Raw genomic sequence first — 15,816 nt, forward strand, 5'->3', positions numbered from 1 at the left:
GCAAAGCATCTGTGTCCTGTGCTGCCCTGCAGCCACCAGGCTGGAGTACCGGAGGCAGCCCTCATCCGGGCCTCGAGTGTCCCCGGAATGCCCGCGATGTCACCGGATCAGACTGTGAGCCGCCTGCCCGTGGCAGACTGTCTAACCACCATGGGAGGCTGGGTCCCATCAGCCCGACCGCCCGGAATAGCTCTGTCCCCAGCAGGCGGGGAGAGGGAGGCCGGGGGATGCGCAGCAGTGGAGGCCACATCTGGGCAGAGGGACCCCACTGTTTCCCGGACAACGACATCTGTGCCCGGATGTGCTCACCGCTGTGCCTCCAACTCGACCCAGAGTAACCGCGCCGGCTGCCAGGGCCCTGCTGCTCGGGCGGCTTTTCCTCACGGCGGCAAAGGGGGAGCCGCTCTGGACTCTGCAATCTTACAAAACAGAAGAGGTTTTTTTGTCTTTAAGTTTTTATGTATTTATTTTGAGAGAGAGAGGTAGAGACAGAACACGCAGGGGAGGGGCGGAGAGAGAGGGGGACAGAGGATCTGAATTGGGCTCTGTACCGTCAGCACAGAGCCCGACGCGGGGCTCGAACTCACAGACCGCGAGATCATGACCTGAGCCGAAGTTGCATGCTTAACCGACTGAGCCACCCAGGCGCCCTGGGAACTTACAAAATAAAGTCAAATGCTGTTGCTGGTTTTAGCTACGAAAAGCCGAGGCTCGAAATCGGTTCCTAAACCCAGTATCAATTAAGCAGATGTCGAAGACAGCCGTGCTAGAATTTCATTAATGAACATCGGACTGTCAGAGAGATCATGAAGTGAATTTTTCCTCCTCTGCCTTCTGCTCCTTCTGGCTCTGAAGCCTCGGGGAGGAAATTCTGATATATTCCTTCTCAGTGGAGGGGAGGTGGCCCAGAGGCCCTGGAAAAGGGTCACTTTCCAACCAATCACCGGTCACTTCCTCCCTGAGGAGCTCCACCCACAGACTGTTCCTTGCCAGAGGCTATTTATGCAAAGTCCGGGGTGTTTTGCCCACTTTTCGTCCTGTGCCACACGGAGCCAGTCACCTGGCCACCAGCCTGGTGGTGCTGTGTGCAAAGCAGCTTGATGTCTGTCCTGAGCCTGAAAACCTGTTCCTCCTCCCCCAGTGTCCCCATCTCTGTAAATGGCACTACCATCTGCCCAGCGGCTCGGCCAAAACCTCTGAGTGATTCTCTGATTCTCGATGTTCCTTCCCTCCGCCTTGCAATCCGTCCACGAGCCCTGCCTGCTGACCCCCAAAACAGAACCTGCCCCACCTGCCACCGCCTCTCCAGAGCACCCACCGGCTCCCACCCGGACAACTGGTCTTCCTGATTCTGATCCGGTCCCCGGGCCACCGCCCCTCCACCCGCAGCCAGACTGAGCCACCGAGAACACGAATCACGCGTACTTGACCTGCTCAGAACAGCTCAGTGACCTTCCATCGGCCTTGGAAGAAAATCCAGACCTTCTCCCATCATTCTCCCCCTCATTCCCCACGTCCTGCTGCCCTCCTCTAAGTTCCTGGCCAGTCCATTCCTGCCACAGGGCTCTTGCAGTTGTCCTTTGGCCTGGGATGCTCCTCCCCCAAATTCCCATGTGACCACCTCCTTCTGGAGGTGCAGGTCTCACGAGTGCCCTTCATACAACTGCCTCCCCCATCCCCCACCACCCCCATGCTAGAGGTGCTACCCCTCACTGGGACCCTTGCTCCTGATCTGGTGTGGGAGAGACCCCGGTGGCCTATTGATGTAGGTTTCCCTTTCTTAAGAGGCTCTGATTTCAACCTTTAATGCACTGAGCTAGGAAATAAATACATTTCCTAGACGCTCTTGTAGCTAAACGTGCAAACGGTCCTCGCTTTGGCCTTCTAGATCAGTTCCGTGCCCAGTGATCCAGACCAGCGAGCTGACCTGGATGGGTTGCACCCACAATTGTCTTTACCCTCTGGCTTTGGGCTGGATTTGGCCAATGGCGGGGGGGGGGGGGGGGCCCTGGTGGAAGATCAGCAGAAGCAGAAAGGGATGTTGGGGTATGGATGTCTCCAACACTCTCCCTGGGGTATCAACAGAGGGGGACGGCTCCTGTTGCGGGGGGGACTCTCTGTGTCCCAGTAACCATTTGCCCCCTCATCCCCTTGGCCTTGGGGTGGGAATGGCTGCAGTGTTACTAAACAGATTTCCCCACACTTTAGCAAAATCTAGTTAAGCCCTCCTTGAATAATCCAAATGTGAGTGTGCCCCACATTTCTTGCTGAGATCATGTGGCTAATTAAATAAGTTCTGTCTGTGTTGTACGTGATGTCTGGAATGAGGTCCTTAAAGGGAGCCGACTTAACTTGAAGTCCATGCTTTTTACCCTTTTGCTTCCTCCTTCTCTGATGCCTGGAACGTGGCTCTGATAGATGGAGCTCCAGCAGCCATTCGGAACCATGAGGTGACCTTAATGACAGAAAGCCACACAGCAAGCATGGCAGGACGGAAAGGTAGAGGAGCTTGGGTGCCTGATAACCTTGAAGCCACCATGCCAGCCCTGGAATGCCAACTTCCAGATATTTCTATGTGAGGGAGAAGCAAAATTCTATCTTGTTTAAGCCCCTGTTATTTTATATTTTCTTTTATATGCAGCCAAACCTAATCCCAATATATTTAGCTTCCAGAATTTAAGTATCTCCCAAGTGTTGCTGAATTTAAAAAAAAAAAAAAAAAAAGGTCTTACAGGAATGTGCTTGGCAAGTTGAACACCAGGGTGGGTCTAGATGAGCCTTTCTTCCTCCCGAGATAACCTGCAGCCACATGTTTTTGTAACTCTGGTGAGAAATGCAAGAATGTCAGGGGTTGGTGTCTTAGAGAGGCCAGGCTGGGAGTTTCGCTGATCTGCTGTCCGGAATCTGGGCACGCTGTCTCCTGGGCTTTCAGCCATTTGGCCCCTACAGAGTGCCCAAGCCTGAAATTTAGAATTGATTTCTGGAGATCAGTCTGCAGTACAGGGAGTGGTTTCCTCGTGTTCACAGATGGAAAGTGGAAAACAAGGGCCTGGCCAGAAACCCTCCCAAGCCTTTCTCCCAAAGGCCTGCCTCTCCCACACGGCAGCCGTCGGGGCCGGGGGCCCCCACAACTTTCCAGATCACAGATCCCCCTGGGAATCCGGTGAGGGTCTTGGACCCAGTACAGCACACACAGGCACGCAATCTACACACAATTCTGGCCCCCTCCCTGGTCGTCCCTTGCTCCCAGCCCTTCTGGACCTGGGCCTCTTCCCCGAACTCCTGACTCTGAACGCTGACTGCCTTGGACAGTTCCTTTTGATTTTTCACAGCCTCTGCCACTTACTAGGTCCAGAAGCGGAACGAGCTCCTGACCATCACTCTCCGCAAACACAGACTCCCTCTTTGCAGTCACTCAGGCCAAAACCTTGGAGTTATTCACGACTTCTCTCCCACTCCACATCAGGCCCATCAGCACATCTTTTTATTTTTTTTAATAATTTTTAAAATTTTATTTATTTTGAGAAACAGAGCAGAGGAGGGGCAGAGAGAGAGGGAGAGAGAGAATCTCAGGCAGGCTCCGTGCTGTCAGTGCAGAGCCTGATGCAGGACTTGAACTCACAAACCATGAGATCATGACCTGAGCCGAAACCAAGAGTCGGATGCTTAACCAACGGAGCCACCGGGCGCCCCGTTAGAAACGTTTTTTTAAGTGTTTATTTTTGAGAGAGAGAGACAGAAAGACAGAACGTGCGTGCGGGAGGGGCAGAGAGAGAGGGAGACACAGACTCGGAAGCAGGCTCCGGGCTCTGAGCTGTCAGCAAAGAGCCCAAAGCAGGGCTTGAACTCACAAACCAAGAGATCATGACCTGGGCCGAAGTCGGGCGCTTAACCGACTGAGCCATGCTTATCAGAGCACATCTTACCAGCACCACCTGATAACTAGGTATAGCATCGACCCCCCTCGCCCCACCTCTGGTCTGAGTGGCCATCGCCTCGTGCTTGGACTCCTGCCGTAGACTCCGCACCGGGCTCCCTGCCCTCACAACACCCCTTCAGCTCATTCTCCATATCATAGACAGAGGGGTCATATTAACACGTAAGTCGGATAATGTCCCTCTTCTGCTCAGCGTCCTCCATTGGTGTATCGCTTACAAAGTCAAAATCCTCCCTCCCTCTGGTTCAAAGACCCTGCATGGTCCACCCTTCTGCCATCACCCCATTACCTCTCAGAAATCACCACTTCCTGGACGTTTGCTCGCATTGCCCTGTTGTCCTGACCTCTTTGCGGCTCTGAGCCTGGCAGGACCCCTTTGTCCCTCAGGGCCTCCGTCCCCCCTGTTCCCTGTGCCTGGAATGCTCTTCCTGGGGGAACTCCCTTCACTGGCGTCCTCACCTTCTCTGCCCCAATGTCCCCTTCTCAGTACAGAAAATCATAACTCTCTTTCCTTCTCCTTGCTGCCTTCCGTTCCTTCCTTTATCCCTCCCACCACTTTTCACGATCGTAGGCACTATAGACTTGTAAATCTTTTTTATTAACTCTCGCACTAGTATGTAAGCTCCATAAGAGTAGAGATTTTGCCTCTTTTGTTTGCTGCTGGATCCCCTTCAGCACATGGTAGGTGCTCAGTGAGTATCTGTTGAATGAATGAGTCTGGCCTGCCCTTTGAGCCAGCACCCTGCTTTGGAGAGAGCCCTGTGAGCGTGCCCTGGGCATTTCCTGAGCATTGGCTGTAGGGTTGGCACCTGCCTTCTTCTGGCACCAGCGTTTGGATTTTTCTTTAGGGAAGAATCACACCTAACTCCCTCTCCCAATCCTCATGGCTCATGTGGGGTTGGCCCCAGGCCTGACGCCAGGGATGTGCATGCGACCCAGGCCAGCCAGTCACTGCATTCCACGCACCCCTCCGATGGTTCGGGGTCGACCAGCTGTCCCGGAGAGTACCAGCCCCAAGATACTTCTTTTGGGGACATTTATTGGTACCTGTGGGAGAAGGACCCTCTCTTTCTACAAGGATGGCTTGCTGTAACAATGCGGGTCTGGTGATGCCAGGTGGAAAGCTGGGTGGAGGGTGAAGCCAATTTGGAGGAGAGCTGAGTTTGCAGGGATGGATTGATAGATGAGAGCCAGACAGAGCTCTGGATCCAGCCATACCTGAAGCTCAAAATACGCTTGGATTTTTTATTTACACGAGTCAAATAAACTCCTTTTTTTTTTTTTTTTTTTTTTTTTTGTACAGTCAGTCTAGTTGGAATTGGGTTTCTGTCACTCATCACTGAGAGAACCCAGACTGACAGAAAGGGGTTGTGATACGTGTGTTTTTATAGCCACTGGAACACCTGTTCCCATGGTATTTTACAGCCCTCCAACAGTATCACCTGGCTGCCTTTGTCACCCCAAACGGCACAATTCTGTTCACACGGTCTGAAAACCAGTAATCTGAGGGGGCACCTTGTTGCTACCCTGCGTGGACCCTCAGGAGATCAACAGTGGAAAATCAGTGCCAGATTTTCTGGGTTGTGGGGGTCTGTCTCCGCAACCCTCGGGCACAAGAGCTCCCATATTAGTGGGGCTCCAATATGAAAAGCCTGTGACTCCCACCTGGCAAGTCCTTCCCTCTCCCAGCTTCCATCCGACTGGGTCAAGGAGAACGTCTCGGGGACGTGTCACTGCCCTCGCTCTTTGTAACAAAGACACGCCAGCCTTGTGGGAGGCCGACTCTTGCTGAAACGTGAAAACACTGCTGTTCTCACCGTGCCTGCTTTTGCAGTGACCTTTTACAAAAGACAACGGGTCCCGGTTTTTCACTTACACTCATAATTGAAGGCTTCCTTTAAAAATAATATTTAAGCTTCAGAAAGCAAGTCCAGTTAAGTAAAATCTCAAATGACAGGACAGACGGGCCGGGGACGCTGCAAATTTTCTCTCGCTCCGTGAGGACCGCATCTAACTCATCGAGCCTGCCTGAGCCATGAAGGCTCACCAATGGTTTGGCTGGATCGAATTAGACCAATAAGCCTTGGTGGGGTCTGTCAGTGCCACAGCCTATCTGACCGAACGACACGTGCAAACAAGACTGGCTCCTGCGTGCTTCTCCTTCTCTTATCCTTCTGGTAAAGAAGGCAAGCCAAGACCCCGCCGGTCTCCAAGGATCACCCAAACACAGGGATTTTACCCACTTTGAAAGTGGATTGAGAACTGAGGCTACTTACTGACCACTGTGCCCGGGAACCAGTTCCCCTGGGCAGCCGGCACTTCTGAGTGACAGCTCGGGGAAGGGTGTCAGATGCATGTGAGAAAAGAGAAAATGAACGTGCAGCCTCCCCTCCCCCTGCCCCAACCTCGCAAATCAGGACACAGGACGAGCCCCTCTTCTGTCTGGGTCCCGTAACGGTTCTCTCAACCAGACCCTAATTAGGATGGACGGCTGTTCTCCACCCGGGACTGGAAGGAAGCCTGGAATTAGCTCAGTCGAGAAGTCTTCAGCCCTGAGAACCGTCAGAACTGCCGCACGGATGAGCAGAAAATAGCAGATGATAAATTTTTTAGGACCACCCTCTGTGTGCCAGTTGTACTAGACTGTGAGATAATGTGCTGGCCTTTTTGGGAACATGCATTATTGATCTGGGTCTGTCTAGTGGTTTATAAAAAGCCCACCATCCCTCCCCCCCCCCCCCCACTACCACCTTCCCATCCCTCACCTCCTGAGAGCCGCACAGCCTCCTTCAGAAGCCGGTTCCTGCTGTGGGAGGGGTGGGGGCTCGAGCGTGGAGGGAAGGTTTGCACCGATCTCTGCAGGGTGGTGCTGCTGGGTGGGAGCTGACAGACGCCAGCTCTAAATGCCCCCAATCCACTTCCTGGAATTTATCTTTCAGAAACGCTTGCTTGCGTGCGCGAAGATGCATGTAGAAAGGCATTCCCAGCAATGATATTTGTGACAGTGAAAACCACCTAACACACACGCTAACGATCTAGAAGCCACCCAACAGCCATTCGAGGAGACTGGACCATGGGGCTCTGGGCTTAGATCTTGTTTGGCCATGCTCTGGCAGTGTGGCTGTGACCCTGGATAAGTAACTCCATTTCCCTGTGCCCTAATCGCTCCCTCTGTAACCCCTGCTCTCCTCCTTCCTGTGTCCTTATCATAGATCCCTTTTTTCTTTTTTTTAAATAGGCTTCACGCCCAGTGCAGAGCTCAACGTGAGTCTTGAACTCACGACTCCGAGATCAAGACCTGAGCTGAGATCAAGAGTCACCCAGGCAGCCCTGATCCTTTTTTTTATATTTGCATATCCTCTTGGTTTCACTCAGGAGTCACAGATGTAAACTTATAATCACTTGCTGACACGTAGCTTAGCTGGACGTGTTGCTCCCAAAAGTGGCTGTTCAATCGCTCACCTTGGTTCAGGCCCCAAATCTAGGAGGTGCCCTTGATCTTCCTCTTTTCCGTAGCCCCCACATTCAACCATCCACTGGTGCTTCATTGGTGCCACTGCTCCCACCCTGGTCCATGCTCCCGTCATCACCTGCCCAATTCGTTCATGCCTCCGACTGGGGCTACCTGTCTCTGCTTTTGCTCTCAGCAAGCCAGTTTCAACGCAACGGCCAGAGGGATCCTGCTGGAATCTGAGTCCGCTCACGGCCCCCTGCTAAAGGCTCCCTAATGCATATCCATTTCGCTAAGAAGAAAACTCTAAACCCTCGTCATGGCCACAAGGCCCCTCATGACCTGTTCTCAGTCGACTCCTGGCCTCCTCTCTTTCCACTTCTAGCCCGGCTCCCTCCAGCCCACAGGCTTTCTCCATCTGTCCGAACCCGCCAAGTTCATTGCTAACTAACATAGCGTCTTTGCCTTTGCTGTTCTCTTGACCTGGAATGCCCCTTTCCCTCTAGCTCCCAGCACGGTGCACTGCACAGAGTGGATGCTTAATAAATTATCTGCTGAATGCATGAGTGGACGTTCCCGGAGTCTGGTACTCCCGGGCATGACTACCGTCGAGGGGCCCCGTGAAGCAAGACCATTGTGCTCTGAGATCCAGGTGCTGTCTGCAAAATTCCCCCAGAAACAAAACTTGCATCCTTATGGCCATGACCTATGGACTCCCCATGGTTATCCAACACGTTTCCAGCTAAATGCTGCTGGAGAGATAGGGATTATATGTGTGAAATTGTCAATAAAAGTTCTGGGCTTTGATTGCTTCCTGGCTGCAAGTTCTTTTTGCCCTTGATAACCTCCTGGAGAAAAATCTATACTTGTAATCATTAATACAAATCATTATAAGGAGCAGCTTGGATGGATATAAATCACCGCTTCTTAGCAGTTAAAAAGACTCGTGTGTGCTTTTAATAATGGATCCAGTCATGCTTGAGACTTGACCACATTCTTAGGTTTGGCTGCAAAGGCTTTAAATTTGTTGCCACCAGTAATATTCAAACGTCCTTTGACAGTGGATAGAGGCTAAAAGCCCACCCCTCCCCTGGCCAACCACTGGCACTCTTGACCGCAACCCATGACAGCCTCCAAGATATGGCTCCAGCCTCTCTCTCCGGTCTCCTATTCCATCCCCCTGCCCCAAGCTCCAGCCCCATCTGGCTCCTCGCTCCTGCCTCAGGGCCTTGGCACATGCTGGCTCCCTTGCTTAGAAGTCTTGTCCCAGATCTTCACCATACACAGCGCTGATGGTTCGAAGGGAAACTACAGAAGCAAAATGCACAAGGATGTGTGCTGTCCAATACGGTAGCCACAAGCCACAGGTGGCTACCGAGCACCCGAAAGGCGGCTAGTCCTAAATGAGACGTGCTCTTGCCGAGAAGTAGACGCCAGATTTCAGAAACAATATAAAAACTGTAAACGATCTCATTGACAACTTTCTGTGTTGACTACGTGTTGAGATGATTATCATTTGGACAGACGAGGTTAAACAAAAGATGTGATTCATTTCACCTGTTTTTCAAACTTCAAAAAAAGTGTAGCCACTAGAAAACTTTAAAATTATTTGTCATTTGCATTCGTGGCTCGCATTGTATTTCTCTAGGGCAGTTCTGTATAGGGTTTACTGGTGGAGAAACGGAACCCCCAAAATCAGTGAATTCGGGGGGGGGGGCGGGTGGAGAAGACACAAGCTAGGGAGAAAGAAGGTTTACCCTGGGAAAGCCCCCCAGAGGTAAGCTGGAAATATAGGTAGAGTCCCCCCCGCCGCCCAGGAGAGCAGAAGGTCCAGCTAGGCTGACCTGTGGACGGCTCACTCTTGGTGGCCTCATTTGTGAGCTTCTCCTTGTGCAAGGAAACACGTGGTGGGCGAGAAAGGCCTCGTGCAAATGCAGCGCCCGCAGCTCAGGTGGACCAGACGGGAGGGTTTACGCAGTGGGGCAAGGAGCAGCCAGGGGTGCTCGCGTGGGGGATAAAGGCGCTGAGGTTGTGAGCTCAAGGGGCCCTGGTCACAACTGGCCGTCGGTCCAAGTGAACTGAACCCCGGCGAGGGTCCCCGTCCTCACCCGCTTTACCCGGAGCCAAAGCACTGCCAGGGGAGGGAGTCCCGACCAGAGTCGGCCAAGCTCATCCTCCGGAGGCACCATCTTTGCGAACGGGGTCGGGTCACTAGGAATAGTGTCCACCCTCCCTGTCCCTGGATGCCACCAAGGAACACCGAGCCCACCCAAAGCTGGGGTTGAGATTAGAGGGGCAGGGCCCACATGTGCACGTGTGGGCACACACATGTACACACACACACACACACACACACACACACTCCGGCTGGCTCCTTCTTCGTTTCAATGTCAGCTCAAACATCACCCCCTCCGGGAGCCCCTCCAGGATTAATTACGGATCCGCAGCAGCTCCCGCCACCCCATCCGGCACAGCGCTCTCATTCCCCTCCCCTGCGCCTTTCTCCCTTCTCGAGATTACTTTATGTGCGGGCTTGCAGCGGTGATTATCCGTGCCCCTCGCTCCACGAGAGTGGACGCAATGTGCCTGTCTTACCCATCACTGAAGTGCCAGGCCCTGCGAGACTGCCTGGCACACAGCAGGTACTCAGTAGCAGCTGGGGGAAAATCACGAACCGGTCTATACATCTCTTCTCCTTAAGACTTTTGGAGAAATCCAGCTGCCTTAGGGGTAAGTTGGAGACCCCTGACCCTGAGGCCCAAGCTGCAAATGCACACGTGTGGGTCAACCCCCCACCGCCGTGACTTGGTCTTAATCCACTAGAAGTGAGCTCCACAGGTCTACACAGCCGACCTGCGTCAGGAGCCTCAGACCCAGGACAGGGACCCTGGGTAGGTAGTGCCTGCTGGCCAGCTGCTTACCGAGCTCCACGTCCTGGTCGTCCGTCAGCACCAGGATGATGTTGGGGCGGATGTTCCTGCGGTCCCTCTGGAACCTGCCTTTGAGGCGGTGGTGTGACAGGAAGGCCGAGCTTCCGCCCAGGAGAGAGAAGACGGTGGCGGAGAGCAAGCAAAGCAGGAGGCCGGGGGATGCCATCTTCCCGCGCTGCTGGCCCGTCGCCTCTGGCGGGACGCAGGGGCCTGAAGTCGCGTCTTGTGGATTTGCTTCTTCTCCCTTCTTCCCGCTCTACTCACGGATCTAGAGTAGGAGGAGAAGAATCAGGTCAGTCTTTACGTAAAGGCCGCCTGACGGCTGGGCTTGCATAATGATTTCTGGCACGGACAGCGAGGGCGTCTCTGATCAGGGGTAGCCACAGCCGAGAAAACCTAACTCGGAGAAAGTTACGAGCAGAGGATTTGCAATTCGCAATTCGATCGGGCCACAGAGCGGCCGGAGAGCCTTCTCTGACCGCTTCTGCAGACAGACCCCCCCTCCCTGGACCAGCGATCCTCCGAATGTGCTGGCGGCGGCCCACGTCCAAGGTCGGATAACCAGCCGGCCCCCGAACCATCCGACCCGCTCGACAGACAGATCAGCCCCAGAGAAAGGAAAGGAAGGAGCCCAGTCTGGGGGAGCTGATATTTCTGGACGTCCCCTCTCTGCCGGCACCGGGGGGTCGAGGTGGGGAGAGGTGAGCCGGATGGAACCCCAGCTCTTGGGCAGCATGTGGCCCAGGGAGGGATGTGCAGGTGTGGCACTGAACAACTCCGTGCGTCGCTCACCCTCCGGGTGTCCCCGCCCGGCCAGCAAGGAACCTTGGTTTTCCCACGGATAGAATGGGGACACGAGGGCGTTATGGGATCCCCAGCCAGTGGGGGTGGGTGTGAAGGCCCCCCGCAGACAGACCCCACAGCTGGGCAACTCATTCGCACTGGCTTTAAGTGGCAGAATAAACACGACAGAGGAGAATGTTGAGGGCTAAAAAAGCCGTGGGGGAAGAGCTGTCAGTTGGCTGCGACCTCGGTCACCCCTGAACCCCGGGTCGGACGGGCTCCCCAGCGAACTGGGGGGAGAGCAGGCGGGATGGCGAATCTTGGCTCAGGCAGGTCTGATCTGGTTCTGCTCCTTGCTCTCTGTGGTCATTTTTCTACTTCTTGAGGAAATGAGCCTTCAAGTCCTTCCACATATAGACTTCTGGTCTCATTTATTTAAAATGAGAGAGAGCGAGAGCGAGAGCGCGAGAGCGAGCAGACCTGTCAGGAGGAAACCAAGCTCATTGGAGGTGGGCTGCATGACCTTGAAGGACTGTTTGCCAGCCTCCCCTCCCCCGCCACTGCCGGCCCCAAGTCACAGCTCGGGGAACTCATCGAGGGCTCCGGTCCGCAGAACGGGATGTGCCGCTACAACGCCCCTCGAAGAGGGCCCCCCACTTTCCCTCACGGCGCCCCCACCCTCCATTCTCTCCAGGACGGACAGCAGGATCTTCCTAGGATGGAAATCCCATCTTATCCCTCCGCAGGCCTGGCCCAGGCCGAGACCAGCAAGGGGCTCAGGGCGCAACACAGAGGGGACACACACTCCACGTGGTGCCGGTGCAGGGCATTCACCTTCGTCCCAGTTCTGTCCCTCACCTGCTCGGACTGTCCCTCAGCTTCTCTGCTCAAGGAATACAAGGCACACTCCATGCCAGGGCCCACAGGGGATCCAAGTGATCCAGCCCCAGCCTACCTCTCCTTAGTCCTCCCAATCGCTCCCCAGCCCCACCGGCTTCTTTCTGTTGCTCGGACAACGCAAGCTTACTCCTGCCCCAAGGCCTTTGCACTTACTCCTCCTCAAGCCTGGAAGAGCCCTCTCCCAGATTTTCTATGCTGGGCTCACTCTCCTCTGCTAAGTCTCGGCACAAACATCACCTCCTCAGAAAGGCCTGCCCTGAGTGCCCTTATCTAACGTGGTGCCCCCACCTGAGACACCCTCTGTGCTTTATAACCTGTTTTATTCTCATAGTCCCTACTGCGACCTGCAATTATCTTATTTGCCCAGTTCTCCCCACTAAAGGGTCAGCTCCACGAGGGTAGCAAAGAGGCCTGTGTTATGCACAGCTCAGTCCCCAGCACCTAGGCTAAGCCTGGTACATAGTAGGTGCCAAACAAATATTCAGATGGCTAAAGGAAAGGAGATCTTGTCAAGGTCTTCTGAGTTCTGCAGAGGGAGGGCCATGCGGTAACCCCAGTCTGGAGGCTTGGAAGCATTGCCGACCCCCTCATCCCCCAGGAAGGGTCCCAGGGTGGGCTGCTCCCTCCCTTTGATCCATTTTCCACCCTGCTCTGGGCCCCAGGAAGCCACTCTGACCTCTGCAGACTGCACCTGCCTCATCTCCTGCTTCCTGCTGGTTCTCGCCTCTGCTGGGAGGCTGCCGGGCAGGGGGAGGTAGGAAATCAGGCTCCTTATTCCCCTCTGCCCCCTCCCTGGCACCAGCGGTGTCCCAGCGCCTCTGTCTCTCTAGTCTGGCCACTGTTCTAGCTCGCCTCCAGTCCTGGGGGCACCTCTCCCTCCTCTTGCCCCTGCAGGCTTGTGGGTAGCGCGGCTCCCCTCCCTTGCTGGCTCCTTCCGGGTGTTGCAAGATTCCTTGTTTGCTCTCTTAACCCAAACTGGCTCTGGAAGTGGTGCCTTCGATGGTCACTGCCCAGGGCAGGCTGAGAGCAGGAGCAGGTTCCACGGGGTGCTCCCCCCTGCCCGCCCCAGGGGCCTCCGACAGGCCATCTGTGCAGATCGGGGAGATGCGGATCACGTTCTCAGGGGAGCTGACCGGGGAACCGGGACTTTCACAAGACCCGAGGGCAAGAATCGGCTCCCGTCTCGAGACCTCTCGACAGCCAGAGCCACCGCATCAACCGTGTATTGAGGACCTGCTGTGTGCCACACGGCGGGATGGTTATGACACGGATGCTGGAGCCACTTGCTGAGGGACCCCGGGCAGATAGCCCCTCTGTGCCTCGGCTTCCTCATCTATAAAATGGGCGTGAAGGACGAAACGGGTTAATACAGGGTGCCGAGCCTGCAGCCTGGCGCACGGAATTAACCGGAACACGTCACACAAAGTACACCTTCGCCGGACGATGATCCCTGTGGCCGTGGCTGGGCTGTGACGGGCACATTCCGCCTGCAGAACCTCCCCTGCTCCCAACAACCCCTAGTGCTGCCCCCACGTTACAGTTGAGAACTGAGCTTAATCACCGTCCTAAGGTTCCCCAGAGAGAAAATGGCAGAGACGGCCTCACCCCTGCTCCCCGGCCGGCTCAGCGCGCCCCCGCCCCCCTGCACATTTCCCAACCTCCTCTGTTCCAGTGCCAGAGCCCCCGTTCCTGCTACATCTGCACAACCCTTCCACTGTGAAATGGCCTCATTTAAAAACAAAAACACGAATACATGTTTTTGAAAAAGCAGATCTTCTATCCCAGGGTCAATGGAAAATCGGCAGCCCTTTTCCATCAAACTAACTCACACAAAATGAAAGAAAGCAGACACGCAGCCTCACGGCTTCTAGTTCCTTCCTAAGGCTCTGAGCCGAGCCCTGGGCCTGTCTGCTCTCCCCGCCCCTGCACACGCTCTCTTTTTTAAGGGAGACCAGCAGGTGTTGGAAGGGGTCAAAGGGCATCAGCACCGTTCTGCTGGGGGGGAGGAACGTGAGGCTGGGAGAGGATTGAAAAAAAGCCACGCTCCGTCATTTCATCGGTCCCTGAGTTACCCCAAATCGTGGGGTGGTGCCCAAATCATGTTGTTTATCAGCCTGTGTCCCACCTGCCCCTGGCAATACACCAGGATGCTTTGTGCTTTAACGGATGTGCCAACCAGCCCCACGGCTTTGTCTGTGAAACGCACACTCCTGTTCCTTCAGACGGACATCAGGCCCCAAGATGACAGTGAGAGAATTTCCAAGGGAGGCCCCACAGGTGTCATCTATCAGAAACAACAACAGCAAATCCCCTGCGACACGTTCTACGTTTCCTCCGCATCTCCGCCCATCGATATTATACCCGTTTGATGGATGAGGAAGGTGAGGCACCGAGAGTTAAAAGTACTTTTCCATGGGCACGTGGTTAAAGGAGCGGCAGACACGGGCTCAAACGCAGCCTGGCTTGGCCGGGCTGCTCAACCAGAACCTCCTGGAAGCAGACTGCTGGGCCAGTTCGGGAGTCTCCCAGCCTCAGTTTCCTCACTTGCAAAACGCAGCAGGCAGTGGCCAGGTGTCCTCCGAGGGTCTTTTGGGCTCTGGGCCTGTGCTGTGGAGGGAGGTATGGAGCTGGGAGCTGCAGCCCGGACGGGGAGCCCTGGGTTGGAGGGTGGGCAGAGCTGGGAGACGCGGGTCAGCTGGACTCTGTTCCTGGCACCCAGGTTGGCCCTCTCGTGCCCTCCCCCACCCCCAGCCCCCTTCCCCCCCTCCCCCCCGTTCCCAGGCAACTACAACCCGCCGGCCAGGATGCTCCCCCTCTGGATGGGAGGCAAAGCTCTGCACCCAGAGACTTGAGAGTAACAGGAGCTAATTATTTCATCAGAAGGTCGATTTTTGATGAATTCCCCCAGCTCTGACTTCCCCTGGCTTTGTGCCAGCCTCTCTCTGGATGCTGAAGAAATCAATTAAAAATGACACAAGGGAACCTGCCTCCATTTTTTTCCTTCTTGGTAAAGGATTCAACGTGGCTGAACAGGAATCCGTATAGCACCAGCGGACTGACGTTCTGTCCGTCCCTTGGATACTTCCTCTCACACCCACCAGCTCACCGCAACATCCATCTGGCTCCTTCTCTTCGTCCTGTGTCTTCTCGCCGACCTTGGCAAAGGCTTCCCAGCCCAGAAAGGCAGCTCCAGAAACGACTAACGTCCCAAGTGTTCAGCAACATCACTCCTGCTTCTAGATTTATCTGTTCATCTGCAGAGAGGAACAAGTCCCCGGGGGGAACCGATGACCCCCCCCCGCCCCGGCCCCATGCACCATAGCTTCGGGGAGCCTCCCTGGATCTCACCCAGGCCCTGTCCAGAAAGACCCACATGGTACGCTTCCTGTGTGGATCCCCAAATTCAACAAGAGTGTCCTTTGCAACAGGAAGCACCAGGCCCAACACAGTAAATGCCCTCAAGGAACAGTGACGAAGAAGAATACAACTTATGGGGTGCTTCTCACAGGCCCCACCCTGGGGGGTTCATTCATGCTCTCTGGCTCCCGGTGGGGTTTGGGCAAGGGGGGACACTGCCAGGGGTGGTCCGCCCAGCTGCTGGGAACTGACCAGTTCCCTCTATCGCTGCTGGGGGCCTCCGTGGCGGGTGGCCCTCTCCGGGTTCCAGCAAATGCTCCCCACCGTCCCCAGTCCCAGGGCTCTGTATTACTCATTTTCTTATATTCTGCTCACGCCTTTGTGGGAGGCCACAATCTGTTTCCTGCGGGGCCCTGGATGGATAAAGCAAGCAGACCTCACGGCTGAGCTCCACACCC

General features: G+C 55.0%; 1 protein-coding gene across 3 annotated transcripts in view; it reads right to left on the reverse strand.

Moving 5' to 3' along the window:
* SULF2 (sulfatase 2) overlaps positions 1 to 15,816 on the reverse strand; it is a 117,530-nt gene that overhangs the window by 80,774 nt on the left and 20,940 nt on the right. For 2 of the 3 annotated variants that reach the window (XM_078444018.1, XM_078444019.2), the window contains exon 2: positions 10,310 to 10,586. In XM_078444018.1, the coding sequence (XP_078300144.1) occupies positions 10,310 to 10,484 (175 nt within the window). In that variant the 5' untranslated portion in view covers positions 10,485 to 10,586. Of the gene's footprint in view, positions 1 to 10,309; positions 10,587 to 12,677; positions 12,842 to 15,816 lie in introns of those variants that run through there. The other variant, XM_078444020.2, reaches the window with a different exon arrangement.

The sequence above is a fragment of the Panthera onca genome, chromosome A3, assembly GCF_046562875.1.
Source record: "Panthera onca isolate mPanOnc1 chromosome A3, mPanOnc1 haplotype 2, whole genome shotgun sequence".
Classification (NCBI taxonomy): Eukaryota; Metazoa; Chordata; class Mammalia; order Carnivora; family Felidae; genus Panthera; species Panthera onca.